General features: G+C 52.5%; 1 protein-coding gene across 1 annotated transcript in view; it reads right to left on the bottom strand.

The window, feature by feature from the left end:
• Nucleotides 1-15,565, bottom strand: part of LOC119957341 (dedicator of cytokinesis protein 5-like) — a 72,127-nt gene extending 56,562 nt beyond the window's left edge. Inside the window, 11 exon segments of the mRNA XM_038785242.1 lie at nucleotides 502-574; nucleotides 3,233-3,331; nucleotides 4,785-4,909; nucleotides 5,023-5,148; nucleotides 5,715-5,857; nucleotides 7,090-7,162; nucleotides 11,301-11,430; nucleotides 11,868-11,949; nucleotides 13,237-13,389; nucleotides 14,565-14,700; nucleotides 15,428-15,565. Coding sequence (XP_038641170.1) covers nucleotides 502-574; nucleotides 3,233-3,331; nucleotides 4,785-4,909; nucleotides 5,023-5,148; nucleotides 5,715-5,857; nucleotides 7,090-7,162; nucleotides 11,301-11,430; nucleotides 11,868-11,949; nucleotides 13,237-13,389; nucleotides 14,565-14,587 — 1,027 coding nt within the window. The 5' untranslated portion in view covers nucleotides 14,588-14,700; nucleotides 15,428-15,565.
• Nucleotides 15,566-20,492: the final 4,927 nt, after the last annotated feature.

Raw genomic sequence — 20,492 nt, 5'->3', positions numbered from 1 at the left:
CGACGAGTCCGGCTCTTTAATTTGGCTTCCCTTTCGAAAATTACGGTCTCCCGTAAAACCCCCCCCCCCTCCCCCCCTCCACTCCCTCAGGTTACGACCTTCCTCAGAAAGCTGTAGAGGGCACGTGTTATTGTCATGTTCATTATATTGTTAAGATACGCAGACGGAATTGTCTGTTATATTGAGCACGCATAAATGGGGGACATTTGCACATTTATTTAAGCGCAGGTGGTAAAATTTGAATTATTGATCTAATTGTCGTTAAAACAAACCATCTGGTTCATTAATGTCGTCAAGGAAAGGGTCAAGGGTCGCAGACTGAGTACATTAGGTTCAGGGGCAGCCGTGAGGGCCTGAGTGGGCCCCTTCGCTTTCAAGTGCGCTCGAAGTAATTCTCCAATTGCCTCCTGGGTGGAGGGACAGCCTCTATTGTGAGGAACATTCTGACTCTAAGGAAACCGGAATAACTTGCATTATTGGCAGAGAGCTTCAATCACTTACACTCCTGTGAGGACCTGTGCCGGAAGGTAAAGCGGAGGTGACACCGGTGCACGTCCTCGACTGCGATGGCCACCTGCAAACAGAAACAATTTCGCAAGTTCCGAGTCTAGTTCCTTCCACTGTGACAAATGCTCCCACCTCCAGGTCCCCGTCACTCCCCACTCCCCTCCTCACACTGCTGAAGACACTGCCTCCTCTGACAGTGCAGCACTCCCTCAGTACTGACCCTCTGACAGTGCAGCACTCCCTCAGTACTGACCCTCTGACAGTGCAGCACTCCCTCAGTACTGACCCTCTGACAGTGCAGCACTCCCTCAGTACTGACCCTCTGACAGTGCAGCGCTCCCTCAGTACTGACCCTCTGACAGTGCAGCGCTCCCTCAGTACTGACTCTGACAGTGCAGCACTCCCTCAGTGCTGACCCTCCCACAGTGCAGCACTCCCTCAGTACTGACCCTCTGACAGTGCAGCACTCCCTCAGTACTGACCCTCTGACAGTGCAGCACTCCCTCAGTACTGACCCTCTGACAGTGCAGCACTCCCTCAGTACTGACCCTCTGACAGTGCGGCACTCCCTCAGTACTGACCCTCTGACAGTGCAGCACTCCCTCAGTACTGACCCTCTGACAGTGCGGCACTCCCTCAGTACTGACCCTCTGACAGTGCAGCACTCCCTCAGTACTGACCCTCTGACAGTGCAGCACTCCCTCTGTACTGACCCTCTGACAGTGCAGCGCTCCCTCAGTACTGACCCTCTGATAGTGTGGCGCTCCCTCAGTACTGACCCTCTGACAATGCAGCACTCCCTCAGTACTGACCCTCTGACAGTGCAGCACTCCCTCAGTACTGACCCTCTGACAGTGCAACACTCCCTGAGTACTGACCCTCTGACAGTGCAGCACTCCCTCAGTACTGACCCTCTGACAGTGCAGCACTCCCTCAGTACTGACCCTCTGACAGTGCAGCACTCCCTCAGTACTGACCCTCTGACAGTGCGGCACTCCCTCAGTACTGACCCTCAGACAGTGCAGCACTCCCTCAGTACTGACCCTCTGACAGTGCGGCATTCCCTCAGTACTGACCCTCTGACAGTGCGGCACTCCCTCAGTACTGAACCTCTGATAGTGTGGCCCTCCCTCAGTACTGACCCTCTGACAGTGTAGCACTCCCTCAGTACTGACCCTCTGACAGTGCAGCATTCCCTCAGTACTGACCCTCTGACAGTGCAGCACTCCCTCAGTACTGACCCTCTGACAGTGCAGCATTCCCTCAGTACTGACCCTCTGACAGTGCAGCACTCCCTCAGTACTGACCCTCTGACAGTGCGGCACTCCCTCAGTACTGACCCTCTGACAGTGCAGCACTCCCTCAGTACTGCCCTCTGACAGTGCGGCATTCCCTCAGTACTGACCCTCTGACAGTGCGGCACTCCCTCTGTACTGACCCTCTGACAGTGCAGCACTCCCTCAGTAACTGACCCTCTGACAGTGCGGCACTCCCTCAGTACTGACCCTCTGACAGTGCAGCGCTCCCTCAGGTACTGACCCTCTGACAGTGCGGCGCTCCCTCAGTACTGGCCCTCTGACAGTGCAGCACCTCCCTCAGTACTGACCCTTTGACAGTGCAGTACTCCCTCAGTACAGACCCTGACAGTGCAGCGCTCCCTCAGTACTGACCCTCTGACAGTGCAGCACTCCCTCAGTACTGACCCTCTGACAATGCAGCACTCCCTCAGTACTGACCCTCTGACAGTGCGGTGCTCCCTCAGCACTGACCCCCTGACAGTGCAGCACTCCCTCAGTACTGACCCTCTGACAGTGCGGCACTCCCTCAGTACTGACCCTCTGACAGTGCAGCACTCCCTCAGTACTGACCCTCTGACAGTGCGGCACTCCCTCAGTACTGACCCTCTGACAGTGCAGCACTCCCTCAGTACTGACCCTCTGACAGTGCGGCACTCCCTCAGTACTGACCCTCTGACAGTGCAGCACTCCCTCAGTACTGACCCTCTGACAGTGCGGCGCTCCCTCAGTACTGACCCTCTGACAGTGTAGCACTCCCTCAGTACTGACCCTCTGACAGTGCTGCACTCCCTCAGTACTGACCCTCTGACAGTGCAGCACTCCCTCAGTACTGACCCTCTGACAGTGCAGCACTCCCTCAGTACTGACCCTCTGACAATGCAGCACTCCCTCAGTACTGACCCTCTGACAGTGCGGTGCTCCCTCAGCACTGACCCCCTGACAGTGCAGCACTCCCTCAGTACTGACCCTCTGACAGTGCGGCACTCCCTCAGTACTGACCCTCTGACAGTGCAGCACTCCCTCATTACTGACCCTCTGACAGTGCGGCACTCCCTCAGTACTGACCCTCTGACAGTGCAGCACTCCCTCAGTACTGACCCTCTGACAGTGCGGCGCTCCCTCAGTACTGACCCTCTGACAGTGTAGCACTCCCTCAGTACTGACCCTCTGACAGTGCGGCACTCCCTCAGTACTGACCCTCTGACAGTGCAGCACTCCCTCAGTACTGACCCTCTGACAGTGCGGCACTCCCTCAGTACTGACCCTCTGATAGTGTGGCCCTCCCTCAGAGGGGCACGGGGAGATTCCCTCTGGACTCTGCTCACGGAGCGAGTACACAATGTGTTATCTCCGAGATGGGTTCTGGAACCTGCTAATAATTGGAGGTCCGTGATGCTGTGGACAGAGAGGAGAGAATATCCACCTACCTTCACTGTCTCGTACCAGAATGGTTGCTTTACTTGATAATAGACGACGGATTTATATTCTGAAATCCCCTGGTAGCCTGATCCTGGGAATATCGCCTTCTGTTGGAGCAACGGAAGTGAGAGGGTTAGACTGGGACTGTGCCTGGGAATAAAACTCATCTGATCCCAAGATTCGAGTTTGGAATAACTCCTTGGTGTGGGAGGGTGAAATGCTTTGAAGTTCAATCAGGCATGGGCAGACAAGCGGCAGATGCAGTTCAGTACAGAGAAGTGTTGCGTGTGTTGGAGACAATGTAACTATAAATGGGGATTAGCTGGGGTTGTGGCAGTGGGGGGGGGGGGGTTAGCTGGGGGAATAGCGGGAAGTGAATTGCCTGCTTCCGGTTCCACCGGGCAGTGAAGGGATTCAGGAACAGGTCAGACCATGGCAAAACATTCGAACACACAGCTCAAGAGACCGGCAGTTACTTCCGCAGCGAGCGCCCCTCCTCAACCGCTCGCCAGCAATTCAGGGTCGGAATGGATTTGTCAGGGGAACCGTTCAACGCTTGTCGAATGAGTTTCGGGATAACTCCGAGGAGGAAATATCTGTCTAGCGCTGATTCCTGGAGCTTTGCGTCCCTGGGATTGGGGATGGGAACCTGACTGGTGTAGCCATCTGGGATGGCCACTTACAACCAGGAACAGGGAAGGTTGCAAGGCATGGTGGGAAAAATGGACAATGCGAGGTTCAGACAGGCTCAGAGCCTGAATGGATATTTGCGAGTGAGGAATCCAGGCGGTATCTTGATACTCGAGCGACCGGTACAACCCGAGACATTTCGGCGCCACTCCCTGTACGAGGGAAGTGTAAACAACAGGGTCAATGACCGCTTAGGACACGCCCAGCCATCCAGGCCCCGCCCCTTTATTGGCTCAAATCGATCACAGTGATCAGGAATTACCCAATTAGTGGGGCCCAAACTGAAGGACCGCCCAAAAGAAAGTGAAACCCCCCCAAGGATAAAGAGAGAGAGAGACCACCATGTGTTCGGCCTCTCTTGGACCTGGAGCTCCGGCAGCGTCTCCCTCCAATCGCAGCCCCACCAGAAGCAAGGTCAAGTTCAACTCCCGCTACCAGGCGGATGGGCCCAGCTGGGCAGCAGTTACTCCTACAGACCCGATAGATCCAGAACCGAACAGCGGCCACTGTTCCTCTGACCTAAGCCGGGTGACTGAAGTTAAGTACAGGTTGTCATAGTCGATAGGTGTAGTTTAACTAGTAGTGTTTACGTTGCATGATTAATTGTGTGTGTAAATAAAGTTCCCTTGATCTTGAACTAACTAACTGGTGTTTGGCTCTTTGATCGATCGCCGGTTGAACCTTGTGGTGGTATTTGATTCCTGGTGACTCTGAGCAATATAATTTCGATACCTAAAGAAAGGAGGGCAAACTCACTGCTCTATTTACAGTAGGTAAAAGAGGCAACACCGGGAAGAGTCGGAAGCAGGGATAATGGCCAGGACAGCGATAGCGCCACCTGGAGGGAGGTTGACCCCCCCCACATCGTACCTCAATTCGGGTGCCTTCCTCATCGTATACCCCCATGGTCACCTCCACATTCTTTGGCGTCTTTTTTTTGCCCTTGTCAAACTCGCCCTGGATCAGGGTGACGTAGATATCGTTCCGGATGTCCCCTGCCAGGAGAGACGGGAGCGTTACACATCGCCGCACAGCGTCCGCCCTGGAGACCCTTACCCCGCCACACGCCGACAGCCCACCCACCGGCATTTCTCAGCCCGTGACTTACCGGGAAGGACAATTTCCGGGAATCCCATTTTACGGGCCACTGCGGTCGATCTGTCGACGAGGTGCGGAAAATCCTTGTGGACTTGCTTCATGTCTCCAGGTAGTAGCTTCATCGAGACCCATAGCCCTGGTGAGCATGAGAGAGAAACGTGACCAATATTGTGCGACCCGATCCGCGACCATTCAGCCCCTTTGAGCCTGACCCACTACTCAGTTTAATCGGTGGCGTCTCGACGTCATCCACCCAACATTCACTCTGTCAAGCATCGAACCCCGACAGAATTCCTGCAATCCGCTTGATTGGATCCAACTATTGAGGGAATGAGGCCTCGCTCTCGCAATCTGGAGTCATTCCAGCGCAAAAGGAGGCCATTCAGCCCTTCGGACCAATACTAGCGGTCTGTAGGTCAATCCAGTCAGGCCCCATTGCTCCATCCCCATAACCCCTCATTACCGCTTGCTGAATAAATAACGTTCTTCCTCATATCCAGCCCCCTCCCCCCCATATCTCTCGCCCATAAATGGGCGTGACCCTAACCTGACCCCCAGAATCGAATCAGGAATTCCGCCGAGCGTGAACTTCGCCCTCCGCCCAGTCCTTTACCCATCGCCCTCTGAGGCTGATTGACGTGGCCAATGATGTGCCCGGCACATTTCCCTCCCCCCCCCCCTCCAGAGACACCGGGCGGTTACCTTGCCCCTTGTGGTTGACCTCCTTGGCCGCGATGACCTTATTGAAGACGGACGTGAGAGGCTCATTCTCGCCGATCACCCGCGACGTCAGCAGGGGCGACATGATCAGCTGCCTCTGGCGGATGTAGGTCTCCATCGCAATCCTGGGAGGGCGGCAGCACAAGGAAAGTAGTTCAGGGCCCCTTGCGTTGCCAGGTTACCCGATTTTCAGAATGCCACACTACCCGCTCTGTCCCGCCCCCCCCCCTCATTATTTCGATCAAACCTCCCCTCAACTTCCTCTCCTCCAAGAGGAATATACCCAACCTCTTCAATCCACAATGGAGTTGGTGATTCTTAATGACAAAAGTTAATTTTGGTCATGTCCAACTTGATTCAAGATTGCAAAATGTGAGGAACTGTGTGAGACCAATATACTTAGTTACCCCATTCCCCTTTCCCATCGAGCTACCTTTCAAAGTGCTGCTCAATCCCTTCCCTCTCCAATTCTCTTTTGATGCCCTCTTGAGTTCCCAACTTCAAGAACTCCGCCTGTTCCTTATTTCCCTGGTCCCCCGGGAAAATGGACCAACGGTTGGTGAGATACCGCGCGGTTTGATAAACGGACCAATGATTGAAGAGATCCTGAGGGAGGTTGAGAAATGAGCCAATGGTTGAAGAGATCCTGAGCTTGGATAGTGCTATTAGTGCCAAAGCTTTATAGAACATAGAACATACAGTGCAGAAGGAGGCCATTCGGTCCATCGAGTCTGCACCGACCCACTTACGCCCTCACTTCCACCCTATCCCCGTAACCCAATAACCCCTCCTCACCTTTTATGGTCACTAAGGGCAATTTATCATGGCCAATCCACCTAACCTGCACGTCTTTGGACTGTGGGAGGAAACCAGAGCACCCGGAGGAAACCCACGCAGACACGTGGGGAGAACGTGCAGACTCCGCACAGACAGTGACCCAGCGGGGAATCGAACCTGCGACCCTGGCGCTGTGAAGCCACAGTGCTATCCACTTGTGCTACCGTGTTTCTCATTCTCTGGACCTGCTCTCTGCAACCAAAAGGTATATGTCCAAGCCTTGTGCCTTTTTTTGAATTACCCGGAGTTTAGTGGAGGTATAGACCCCCCCCCCCCCCCCCCCCCCCCCCCCCCCCCCCCCCCCCCCCCGTTGCTTTCTCTATGACAACAGCTTGGCCAATGAGAGTCTTGACAACTGATCAGCCCCTTTTCTGCTGTTGCATAATTTGTTGCGGCTGTTTGAAATTTGCCACTCTGTGTTTGCCCTGATGAGTACAAGATGAAAAGCTTCGACAACATGTCCCTATTGTCAGCAGGAAGCTGAGCTCTTTCTTTGAGAGGTGACGAGATGCCAACTCACTGTTGGAAAGGAATAAAGTGCTGTTTCTCCTCATCATTGTTCTGGCCTCCAATCATGTCGGTGATGTCCATCACTGTAGAGAGAGAGAGAGAGAGAGAGAGAGGAAAAGATTAGTCAAGCCGATAGTCAGCGGAAAGGTTTGTCGGCATTGGGTGGAAGCAGGGTGAGATACGACTCCTGCTCTGAACACGATCGGGCGCATCTGCTTGAAACGCGTATGTGTGCACGTATTTGTGTGTGGGACCACCTGCTCAGTCGGCGTAGCTACAGGCCCCCCCCCCGCCCCCCCCCCCCCCGTCGCATCCGGAGGGCGTTACCAAGACGCAATTAGAGGAGATGGGAGCGAAGGCTAGTCTCCGAGAGGATAACGCCCGTGGCTCAGTCAGTAGCATGCTCGCCTCTGAGTCAGAAGGATGGGTGTGGAGCAGGTGGGGGGGGGGTGTTGAGCATTCCCGATGCAGCGCTGAGGGAGTGCTGCACAGTAAGGGGTAGCATCTCCCCTTCCACCCACAGTCCACCTCAAGAAGAGCGAGGTGTTTGCCTCCCACTCCTGGGGTGCTCTGGACAATATTTACCCTACAGCCAACATTGCTATAACAAGTGATTCGATCGTCACTGTTTGCGGGATCTTGCTCTGCACTGCTGTGCTTCTTACAGTGCCGACACTTGACAAGTATTTCATTGCCTATAGAGGGCAGTCGTTCTCATCTAATGATAGGTGCGATATAAGTAGGCGGCGTTGGCACAGTAGTTAGCACCGGGGTCGATCCCGACCTCGGGTGACTGTGCAGAGTTTGCACCTTCTCCCTCGTGTCTGCGTAGAGTTCCCTCCGGGTTTCCTCCGGGTGCTCCGGTTTCCTCCCGCAGTCTAAAGATGTGCAGGTTAGGTGGATTGGCTGTGATCAATTGCCCCGAGTGTCCAAATTAGGTGAGTCAGAGGAATAGGGTGGGGTATTGGGCCTAGGTACGGTGCTCTTTCCAAGGGCGAGTGCAGGCTCGATGGGCCGAATGGCCTCCTTGTGCACTGTCGGGGTTGCTACGACATGCAAACTTCCTTGTTCCACACAGCTCATTGAAAAATAATCCGTGTTTGGTTTGTGACAGTTTTGGCACACTGACATCGCTTTCCGGAATGTTCCCTTTTCCCAGGGTGGCTGACTCAGTCGTGGAATGGTTCCACCATCTTGGACTGGCCTCCAATCGGACACCACCCCACCCGGGAGGCCATGTCTGCAGACCTAGTCCAGGCGGGCTGGTGGGGGAGGGGGGGGGGGGGGGGGGGGGGGGGGGGGGGCTTGGGTGGGTTCCATTCACACAGTCAGTCATCGCAAAGCCCACACGGATGGAAGTGAACTTTCAGGAATGCTGGATTCGAAGAAAACAACTAATTTCCACATATTGTTCGACTGGAGTTGGAGAGGAGATGCAGAGAGAGAGAGAGAGAGACAGTGAAAGAGAGAGAGCGAGAGATAGAGAGACAGAGACGCAGGGAGAGAGAAACAGCGATAGAGAGAAAAACAGAGAGAGAGAAAAATGGAGAGAGAAACAAAGACAGGCTGAAAGAGAGAGCGAGAGAAAGAAAAATAGAGAGAAAAACAGAGCGCAAGAGGAAGAGAAAGAGAGAGAAACAGAGAGTGAGAGAGAGAGAAAAATAAAGAGAGAAAAACTGAGGGGGAGAGAGGAAGTGAGAGAGAGAAACAGAGAGGGAGAGAGAGAAAGAAAGAGAAAAATAGAGAGAAAAACTGAGGGAGAGCAGGGAAGAGAACATAAGAACATAAGAACTAGGAGCAGGAGTCGGCCATCTGGCCCCTCGAGCCTGCTCCGCCATTCAATGAGATCATGGCTGATCTTTTGTGGACTCAGCTCCACTTTCCGGCCCGAACACCTTAATCCCTTTATTCTTCAAAAAACTATCTATCTTTATCTTAAAAACATTTAATGAAGGAGCCTCTACTGCTTCACTGGGCAAGGAATTCCATAGATTCACAACCCTTTGGGTGAAGAAGTTCCTCCTAAACTCAGTCCTAAATCTACTTCCCCTTATTTTGAGGTTATGCCCCCTAGTTCTGCTTTCACCCGCCAGTGGAAACAACCTGCCCGCATCTATTCTATCTACTCCCTTCATAATTTTATATGTTTCTATAAGATCCCCCCCTCATCCTTCTAAATTCCAACAAGTACAGTCCCAGTCTACTCAACCTCTCCTCGTAATCCAACCCCTTCAACTCTGGGATTAACCTAGTGAATCTCCTCTGCACACCCTCCAGCGCCAGTACGTCCTTTCTCAGGTAAGGAGACCAAAACTGAACACAATACTCCAGGTGTGGCCCCACTAACACCTTATACAATTGCAGCATAACCTCCCTAGTCTTAAACTCCATCCCTCTAGCAATGAAGGACAAAATTCCATTTGCCTTCTAAATCACCTGCTGCACCTGTAAACCAACTTTTTGCGACTCATGCACTAGCACACCCAGGTCTCTCTGCACAGCAGCATGTTTTAATATTTTATCATTTAAATAATAATCCCGTTTGCTGTTATTCCTACCAAAACGGATAAGAGAGAGAGAAAAAACAGAGAGGAAGAGAGAGAAACAGAGGATGAGAGAAAGAGGGAAAAATAAGAGAAAAACTGATGGGGGAGAGAGGAAGAGAGAGAGAGCAAAACAGAGAGAACAATTGAGAGGGAGACAAAAAGAGACAAAAAACAGAGATTTAGAGATAGAGGGAAAGAGATAGAAAAGCAGAGAGAGAGAAAGAGTGGGAGAGAGAGAGAGTGAAACATAAAGAGAAAAATAGAGGAGAAAGAGAGAGAAAAAGAGAGGGAGAGAGAGAGAGAAAAATAGAGAGCAAAATTGTGAGGGAGAGGAAAAAGAGAGAAAAAACAGGTTGAGAGAGAGGGAAAGGGATAGAAAAAATATAGAGGGAAAACAGAGAGGGAGAGAAAGAGAGAGAGGGAGAAATAGGAGCGAGAAACAGGGTGAGAGAAAGCGAGAGAGAGCGTAAAACAGAAAGAGAAAAATAGAGAGGGAAAAGGGAGAGAGAGAGAGGGTGAGGGAGAGAGAAAAATAGAGAGAAAAACTGAGGGGAAGAGAGGAAGAGAAAAATAGAGAGAAAAATTGAGAGGGAGAGAAAAAGAGGGAAAATCAGAGATTGAGAGACAGAGGGAAAGAGATAGAAAAGCAGAGGGAGAAAGAGTGAGAGAGAGAGGGAGAGAGAGAGAGAAAGAGCGAGAGAAACAGGGAGAGAGAAACAGGGAGAGAGAGAAACAAGGAGAGAGAAAGAGAGAGAGAGTGAAACAGAAAGGAGAGAGAGACAAATAGAGGGGAAAATTGAGAGGGAGAGAAAAACAGAGATTGAGAGAGAGGGAAAGAGACAGAAAAATAAAGAGAGAAAACAGAGAGGGAAAGATATAGAGAGAGAAAGAATTAGGAAGAGAGAGAAACAAGGAGAGAGAAAGAGTGAGAGAAAGTAGAGATGGGAATAGAGGGATACGGACCCCGGAAGTGTAGAAGATTTTAGTTTAGACGGTGATGCGCGATCAATGAACACAGAAATGAAGGAGTAGTTCGAATATAAGGCTTTAATCTACAAGAAGTGTGCCCAGCAGCAGGCGTACAGAAATAACGGTGGCTGCTGTAGACCACGGGTTCTTATACTCCGCCTCGTAGGCGGAGCTACCTTCCTCTCGACCAATGAGAAGACAACACTTTGGGCCAATGGGCAGCGAGCCTTCTACACTCCCAGCTCACACTCCCAGGTACCGTAGTACCTCTAGTCATACTACCACAGACGGGCAGCATGGTCGGCGCAGGCTTGGAGGGCCGAAGGGCCTGTTCCTGTGCTGTACTTTTCTTTGTTCTTGAAACGGAAAGAGAAAAATAGAGATAGAGGAGAAAGGGAGAGAGACAGAAAAAGAGAGAGGGAGGGAAACAGAGAAAGGGGGAGAGAGAGAGAGAGAGAGAGAATGAAACACAAAGTGAAATGGAGGGAGGGATGAGAGAGAGCGAGCGTGAGGGAGCGAAACTGAGCCACAACGGGAGTGAGAGACGCGGACAAACAGAGATAGCACTTCCCCAGGGCTGGGGATGGCCTGGACACCTCTGGCTGCTCTCTGAGGTATAGGTGGTGTGACTGCGTGTCAGGCCTTTCCGAAACACGCGCACACACACACACACACACACACACAGACACACACCGAGCGCCTTTACCTGCAACTCCGAAAGGGCGGCGCAAACCACACGTGTGCTTCTTCCCTTCCTTCAGCTCCATGTGGCCCACCCGGACAATTTGGCAGACCAGGCTAATTCTCAGACGGATCAAATCACTGCTGCTGAGGTCCTTTGAGGAGAGAGAGAGAGAGGAGAAAGAGAATGAGGCCTAGGGGAACAGGTTAACCCTGCCACCGAGTGTCTCGCGCGGGCCACTCTCAGAGGGGCCAAAAAGTGGCAGCCGCATTGCACTGTGGGATCTGGAGTCACCAGTAGGCCCAGACCAGATAAGGGAGGCAGATTTCCTTCCCCAAAGGGGATTAGTGAACCAGACGTTTTTTCACGTCAATCGATGACAGCTTGGCGATCACCTCGGCTACGATTAACTTTACAATTCCAGATTTTATTCGCTGAATTTAAATCCTGTCAGTTGCCCTGTGGGGATTTTAACCCGTGTCCCCCAGTATATAAGCTTGGCCTCGGAAACCGTCGCTAGGCCATGATCTCCCCATTGGCTGAGGGTTTATGGAGACTGGTTCTATTCCAGTTAAGATTAGGCCCACTCACTGTGAAAAGTGCTTCCAGTTTGTTTTGTCGGTCAAACTCTTTGGGTTTTCCAATCTTGCTCCAACGGACCAAGTAATTCTCACTGAAAAACAAAAAAAAAAAACCCGGGTCAGATATGGCCGACAGGGCGATCCTTAGCGTCACATTCCGGGTCGGGAAGGGTTCAATATTCGTTCACCACCAGCCCTGGCACCTGGGAGACAAATGGCGCTCTGGCATGAGTACCAGGCAGAGGGCGTTATGACAACTGGATGGAATGGCCGTCGGCGCGCCGCCGCTTTTAACCGTTCCCGGGATGTGGGCGCACTGGCTGGGCCCAGCATTTACTGCCCGTCCCTAATTGCTCCTTGAGAAGGTGGGGGTGAGCCGCCATCTTGAGCCGCTGCAGTCCGTGTGGTGTAGGTGCACCCACTGTGCTGTTAGGGAGGGAGTGCCAGGATTTTGACCCAGCGACAGTGAAGGAACGGCCGATATATTTCCAAGTCGGGGCGGTGAGTGACTTGGAGGGGAACCTCCAGGTGGTGGGGTTCCCAGGTATCTGCTGCCCTTGTCCTTCTAGATGGTAGAGGCCGTGGGTTTGGAAGGTGCTGCCTAAGGAGCCTTGGTGAGTTGCTGCAGTGCATCTTGTAGATGGTACACACGGCTGCCGCTGTGCGTCGGTGGGGGAGGGAGTGAATGTTTGTGGATGGGGTGCCGATCAAGCGGGGCTGCTTTGTCCTGGATGGTGTGGAGCTTCTCGAGTGTTGTTGGGAGCTGCACTCATCCAGGAAAGTGGAGAGTATTCCATCACACTCCTGACTTGTGCCTTGTAGATGGTGGACAGGCTTTGGGGGGGGAGTCAGGAGGTGAGTTACTCTCCGCAGGATTCAAAGGGAGGGGGCTGGAAGGCCCAGAGGCCGGTGAGAGGGGGGAATTATGATGAGGCTGTAGCTGCCACGGAGGGAAGGACAACCAGGCTACAACTCCACTACTTCCTGGGGTGAGAGGTCAAGGAGACACTGAGGTTCAGGGCGGCCATTTTGGAGATGACGTCTTCACTTTGGCGTGGGGAGATGTTTTGGGATTTCTGACTCCGCTCCACCACACTGGCATGTAGCTATGGATGGTCAGTCATTGAGAATATTCAACACAGAGATAGAGAGACTTTAGTAGAAGTTGGTGGCGAGGTGGGCGATTGACCCTTGACCTTGTCTAATGGCGGCGAATGGTATGAAGGACTGAGGCCCACCCCGATGCTGTTACTTTTGTTCTTGTCATCAGGGCAGAAATCAAAGATGGACGAGACAGAGAGAGAGAGAAGGAGAGAGAGAGAAGGAGAGAGAGGGCATACTCACAGCTCTTCTCCGAGAGAGAGAGAGGGCGAACGTACCTAATGAACTCGGACTGAACGGGGTCGTAGAGAGACATAAGCAGTTCCGCAGCCTCCCCAAGGTTGCAAACAAAGTTTTTCAGGTTGATGTAGAGGCTGTACGTGTGGGTGGCGCTGAATATCGACTGGCGCCGCACCTCCATATTGTGAGTCCTGGACTGGACATGAGGGAGAGAGAGAAAGAGTGAGAGAGACAGGAGTACGTCAGTGGGGTTTATTCCCAACCTTATCGGCTGTACGTCTCGAATGATCTCAACATTCTGTATCATGAGGTGGGTAGAGGGTCAGTACTGAGGGAGCGCCGCACTGTCAGAGGGTCAGTACTGAGAGAGTGCCGCACTGTCAGAGGGTCAGTAATGAGGGAGTGCTGCACTGTCAGAGGGTCAGTACAGAGGGAGCGCCGCACTGTCAGAGGGTCAGTACTGAGAGAGTGCTGCACTGTCAGAAGGTCAGTACTGAGGGAGTGCCGCCATGTCAGAGGGTCAGTACTGAGGGAGCGCCGCACTGTCAGAGGATCAGTACTGAGGGAGTGCCGCACTGTCAGAGGGTCAGTACTGCGGGAGTGCTGCACTGTTAGAGGGTCAGTACTGAGGGAGTGCTGCACTGTCAGAGGGTCAGTACTGATGGAGTGCCGCACTGTCCAGAGGGTCCGTACTGAGGGAGTGCTGCACTGTCAGAGGGTCAGTACTGAGGGAGTGCTGCACTGTCAGAGGGTCAGTACTGAGGGAGTGCTGCACTGTCAGAGGGTCAGTACTGAGGGAGCGCTGCACTGTCAGAGGGTCAGTACTGAGGGAGTGCCGCACTGTCAGAGGGTCAGTACTGAGGGAGCGCCGCACAGGCAGACGCGAGTGCTGCACTGTCAGAGGGTTAGACTGATGGAGTGGCTGCACTGTCCGAGGGGCAGTACTGAAGTGAGTGCCTGCACTGTCAGAGGGTCAGTACTAGGGGAGTGCTGCACTGTCCAGAGGGCCATACATATGAGGGAGTGCTGCACTGTCAGAGGGTTAGTACTGAGGGTAGTGCTGCAACTGTCAGAGGGTCAAGTACTGAGGGAAACGCTGCAGCGGTCAGAGGGTCAGTACTGAGGGAGTGCTGCACTGTCAGAGGGTCAGTATCTGGAACAGCCTGAGGGTCTAAGGACTCTCTATGTAAATTCAAGACATCCCTTTTAACTCAACTCTGTCAATCACGTCCATCGATCCTGGCCTAACTTGAAGGCAATTAGAAAGACACGAAAGGGGGTTAAAAAAAGGGAACCGATTCTGAGGTGTTAAGATCGGCCGCCGTGGGGGTTGGGGGGGGGGGGGGGGGGGTGGGCGTAAATCTACCTTATCCTCCTGTATCCTTTCATCTATTCCTCGGGACACAGCCGCGTGAGCTTTGAAGAGGGTGATGGTGCTGGTGAGGTCAGGATCCAGGATGTTGCCCTGCTCGTCCCGGACTACCAGGTCGAGTCCGAGGATCCTGAAAAAAATCAAGGATTTGCCAGATTAGGACGGGCAACGAGAGTCACGCACAGCAATTTTCATTCGGTGGATATGCGGCCGAGGCCGTTCGCCTTTGCACTTGTCCGGACAGTTAAAGAATCCCAAATTTCAAAGCGAACAACGGCTTATGCTCCCGGGAAAGGGTTGGCATGAAGTTGGCTCTGGTGAAGAGTCATTCAGACTCGAAACATTAGCTCTGTTCTCCTTCCACAGATGCTGTCGGTTCTGTTGAGATTTTCCAGCATTTTTTCTTTTTGTTTTGCCCAAAGATCATTTGGTCGCTTGGAGAACGCACAAGCTACGGACCTGTTCATACTCCTTCTGCAAGCATAAGGAACATGTCCAGGCTTTGCGCCATTTTTGACTTTAAAAGAGTCGTGCGGGAACAGTAGTTCCCCTGTTGCACTCTCCACGACAACGCCTCAACCAATCAAGAGTCCACTCACCAACCAATCGGAACTCTGCTTCCTTGCAGTATAAATAGTTGCTCCCTCTGAAATTTGGTTCTCTTGTGTTTGTCCGGAGGAAGAAAATTTTGAAAGCTAGCGCGGGATTAAAGATATCCCACGGATCGCAACTTTTCAAACTTATGTACGCGCGCGCTGAGTCCCCGGGGGAATGTCCTCCATTCCTTCGCGGAAGGCGCCCTGCGGAACTTGGGGACCGGTTTTCCATGTTTGTGGTGGGGATTGGTCAGTTGTCACCTGTTCCCGTAGTCGATCTTGGCAATGACTCTCCTCTTCAGCTCCAGCAGCTCATCCTTGGGAAGGGTGCCCGATAAGATCTGGGAACGCCACTCGATCAGGTTGTAAGTCATCTGTTGGACGTGGTGGAACATCACCTTGTTGCTGTTCTGTAGGGGACATGAGATAAGCTTTGTCAACTGCGCAAATTGGCGTCATTTCGAAACACTTGCCCCAGATTTTTTTCCCAACCCACGGAAACGACTCGGAATTCCATCTCCTCCACCGAGCGGCTTCATCAGGCGACAGCACCTCTGACATGGCAGCCTTCCCTCAGTCCCGGGGCCTGTCAGCCTGGCTTTTCACCAAGGGGTCGAACTCAAACCCGCAATTCTCCTGACTCCGGAGCAAGCGGGCTACCCGCTGTGATGAAGCGAAAGCCCAGGTTTCCGATCCTCGGGGAAAGTTAGTACGCAGATTCAGCAAGTGATTCACAAGGCAAACTGAATGGCGGAGCTCATTGCAAACCGGACAGGGTATAAAGTATGGATGCTTCGCCCAAATTGTACAGGGCCTTAGATCGTCTATACCTGGGGTATTGTGGACAGATTTGGTCTCCTTACTTAAGGATGTAATTGCAATGGAGTTCGTGGGATTCCGAGGACAAAGATCGTCTTAGAATAGATCGAGCAGGTTGGGCCTACAATTCTTTGAGAGAAGGGTGACACGGTGGCGCAGTGGTTAGCACTGCTGCATCACGGCGCTGAGGTCCCAGGTTCGATCCCGGCCCCGGGTCACTCCCCGTGTCTGCGTGGGTTTCCTCCGGGTGCTCCGGTTTCCTCCCACAGTCCAAAGATGTGCAGGTTAGGTGGATTGGCCACGATAAATTGCCCTTAGTGTCCAAAATTGCCCTTAGTGTTGGGTGGGGTTACTGGGTTATGGGGATAGGGTGGAGGTGTGGGCCTGGGTCGGGTGCTCTTTCAAAGAGCCAGTGCAGACTCGATGGACCGAATGGCCTCCTTCTGCACTGAAAATTCTATGAAAGAAATTGCCCCTTAATTGGGAAAAAATAATTGGGTACTGTAAAATTAAAAAAACAAACTCTTTGGGAGAGGGGCTCTTAATAATAATAATCTTTATTAGTGTCACAAGTAGAATCATAGAATTTACAGTGCAGAAGGAGGCCATTCAGCCCATCGAGTCTGCACCGGCTCCTGGAAAGAGCACCCTACTCAAGGTCAACAACCACCCTATCCCCATAACCCAGTAACCCCACCCAACACTAAGGGCAATTTTAGACACTAAGGGCAATTTATCACGGCCAATCCACCCAACCTGCACATCTTTGGACTGTGGGAGGAAACCGGAGCACCCGGAGGAAACCCACGCACACACGGGGAGGATGACATTAGGCTTACATGAACACTGCAATGAAGTTACTGTGAAAAGCCCCTAGTCGCCACATTCCGGCGCCTGTTCGGGTACACAGAGGGAGAATTCAGAATGTCCAATTCACCTAACAAGCACGCCTTTCGGGACTTGTGGGAGGACACCGGAGCACCCGGAGGAAACCCACGCAGACAGGGGGAGAACGTGCAGACTCCGCGCAGACAGTGACCAAGCCGGGTTTCGAACTTGGAGCTCACACATATCAGGTTCTGAGGGGGGGGGGTCGACAGAGAGAATGTGGAGAGGATGTTTAAAAAATGAGGGCTCTCCCATTTAAGTTGGAGAGGTGGAGAGTGGTTAGTCTGTGCGTTCGCCTCCCCCCCACACTCCCCCCAGAGTGCGTTGGGGGCTGTAGGTCACTGAATATATTGAAGGCCAAGTTAGACGGATCATTGACTGACAAGCGATCGAGGGGAACAGGAGGAAGGTGGAGTTCAGGGCACGGTCAGATCAACCATGATCTTAATGACCAGTGGGGCAGGCTCAAGGTACCTATTTCTGCTCCCTATGATGAGGTCTGAGGTACTCGTCGTATCTGGGGGGGTGATCAGGAGCGATCAAATCCTGAATCCTTCCTGTTCAAATACACGAGCAGGGCGTGGATTTTTTTGTTTTGTAGGCCCGAAATGAAGGGTTTGACAAAAGCTTTGCGACTTAAAAGACAACAATACTCCAGCACGTTCTCAGGTTTACAGAATTGGATACTGACATTTCCTGAAAGCCCAGGGCCTGTTTGAACATGTTGAGGAGAGGCGTGTGAGCACGCAAAGCTCGGAGAAACTAGAAGCCTGTCTCAAAAGGCCAAAGGAGCCCAATCCATTGTCGGGCATCTCCCTAACTAACAATTATGATATCGGGTGACAGCTGCTACGGCGTCTAAATTTCAAATCACCGGGCTTCCTCCTGTCGGACACGTGAGGGCAATGTAGAATTTCAACAAAAAAGGCCCTGAAGCAGCCTGCTGTATCTGGAAGGGGAGCGGCGGCCATTTTGATATGCTGTGTGACAGCCGCATTGGCCACAACAGCAGCCAAAATTATTTAGGCCCCCCCCCCCACGTTTACAAGCTACCCCAAAGCGCTTTGCGGCCAATTGGGATGTGCTTTCAAAGTGTTGGAATGCAGGGAAGGCGAGTGGGGGCACAGCAAGATCCCGCACGCAGCGACTCGGTAATGATCTGTTTTTCCTTTTCAATATTATTTCGACATTGGGGGAAGAGGGATAAATATTGGCCAGGACCCTTGGGCGGGGGGAGGGGGATGGGGGCTTGGGAGGGGAAGCAAGCGGGGAGCAGTTCCCTATTCTGCGGCAATATAGTCAGGAGCTTTTACGGGAGGGAAGGTCAGTGATTAAACCCAGAACTGTGGGCTTACATTATCAGGAAAGAATTAATCAGCCAGTTAGTGAAAAAAAAGCAAATGATTGGGTGACCTAATCGAGCACTTTGCAATCCTGAAAGGTGTTTGATGGAATAGACACAGCGAGAATGTTTTCTCCTATTGGGAAAGAGGATGATTAGAGGCCATGTAAAAAAAAAACATCGTTCATCCTTTGCTAAACGTTCAAAGCTCACCAGGTACAGCCTGTGCCAGATAATTGCCCACTCTCTCAAGGTCGTGCTCAGCTCCTGGACCAGTGACACTTCACCGGGAATCACAGTCTCATCCTGCCTGCTGGAAGAAAAAAGGTCGGGTTAGCGGCTGCCGATGTCGTGGCGCAGGATGGCCAGCCGATTCGGAGAGCAGGATGGGAGGAGCACGCGGGACGTGCTGCGTTGATGGCTACAGTGTCTCTCGAGCTGACCGCACAGCGCACGTGGGTTAACCCCCCTCTGGGGGGGGTAAGGTGCCCGGCAAAGAGGAAAAGTGGTGACACGTTACATGGCAAGGTTCTGAAATTTGGGATTGCTTTAACCGAATGAGTGACCCAACCCCCCTCTCCCCCCCCCCCCCCCCCCCCAGAATTACGATACGCTCAAACGAAATTCGATTCAGACGAAACAGAAATGACACATTGAGCAAACCGAATTGGGAACCCAAGGAGGCCCCGATAACCTTTCACCCCCTTGCTTATCAAGAATCCGGGTTGGGGTTCCCCCGTCGCGAGTCCGTCCCTCGAACCGCCGCGAGCAAGGACAGGGCATTTGACGCTCTCCCGCCTTTCGAGGAAGAGAGCTCCGAAGATTGAGCGGACAATCTCCTCACTTCCGCCTTCAATGGGCGGCACGGTAGCACAAGTGGATAGCACAGTTGCTTCACAGCGCCAGGGTCCCAGGTTCGATTCCCGGCTGGGTCACTGTCTGTGTGGAGTCTGCACGTCCTCCCCCTGTGTGCGTGGGTTTCCTCCGGGTGCTCCGGTTTCCTCCCACAGTCCAAGATGTGCAGGTTAGGTGGATTGGCCGTGCTAATTTGTCCCTTAGTGTCCAAAGACGTGCAGGTTAGGTGGATTGGCCGTGCTAAATTGTCCCTTAGTGTCCAAAGACGTGCAGGTTAGGTGGATTGGCCATGCTAAATTGTCCCTTCATGACCAAAAAGGTTAGGAGGGCTTATTGGGTTGCGGGGATAGGGTGGAAGTGAGGGCTTAAGTGGGTCGATGCAGACTCGATGGGCTGAACGGCCTCCTTCTGCACTGTATGTTCTATGGGCCACCCCTTATTTTCAGACAGTTTGTAAAATAACGAAATAAGGCTGATTTAATTTAACTGCCACTCACGTGAAAACACACACAAAAGGTGTACATATTTCGCGAGCAAAAATAATCTTTCGTTGTCACCTTGGCAGCTCTGGCCAATGGTAACGTGCTCAGGTAGCCTGGATGACTTATATAATAATAATAATAATCTTTATTGTCACAAGTAGGCTTGCATTAACACTGCAATGAGGTTACTGTGAAAAGCCCCTAGTCGCCACATTCCGGCGCCTGTTCGGGTACACAGAGGGAGAATTCAGAATGTCCAATTCACCCTAACAAGCACGTCTTTCGGGGACTTGTGGGAGGAAACCGGAGCACCCGCTCCGTGTGCGGTAAACAATTCACTCAATCATCCAATCTCCAGACACACCAACACATTCACAGTGGGGAGAAGCCATTCACCTGCCCCGAGTGTGGGAAGGGATTCAATCGATCATCCAACCTGCTGAGACACCAGCGGGTTCATGTGTGACTGCAGGAGTTGGGTGTTGGGTAACACGGTAGCATTGTGGATAGCACAATTGCTTCACAGCTCCAGGGTCCCAGGTTCGATTCCGGCTTGGGTCACTGTCTGTGCGGAGTCTGCAAATCCTCCCCGTGTGTGCGTGGGTTTCCCCCGGGTGCTCCAGTTTCTTCCCGCAGTCCAAAGATGTGCGGGTTAGGTGGATTACCATGATAAATTGTCCTTAGTGTCCAAAATTTCCCTTAGTGTTGGGTGGGGTCACTGGGTTATGGGGATAGGGTGGAGGTGTTGACCTTGGGTAGGGTGCTCTTTCCAAGAGCCGGTGCAGACTCGATGGGCCGAATGGCCTCCTTCTGCACTGTAAATTCTATCTATCTATCTGATAATCACCCGGAAGAAACCCACGCAGACACGGGGGGAGAACGTGCAGACTCCGCGCAGACAGTGACCCGAGCCGGGAATCGAACCTGGGTCCCTGGCGCT

Source organism: Scyliorhinus canicula, chromosome 26 (genome assembly GCF_902713615.1).
Source record: "Scyliorhinus canicula chromosome 26, sScyCan1.1, whole genome shotgun sequence".
In the NCBI taxonomy this organism is placed as follows: domain Eukaryota; kingdom Metazoa; phylum Chordata; class Chondrichthyes; order Carcharhiniformes; family Scyliorhinidae; genus Scyliorhinus; species Scyliorhinus canicula.
The sequence above is the reverse complement of the archived record's forward strand: the minus strand, read 5'-3'. Positions and strand labels throughout refer to the sequence as shown.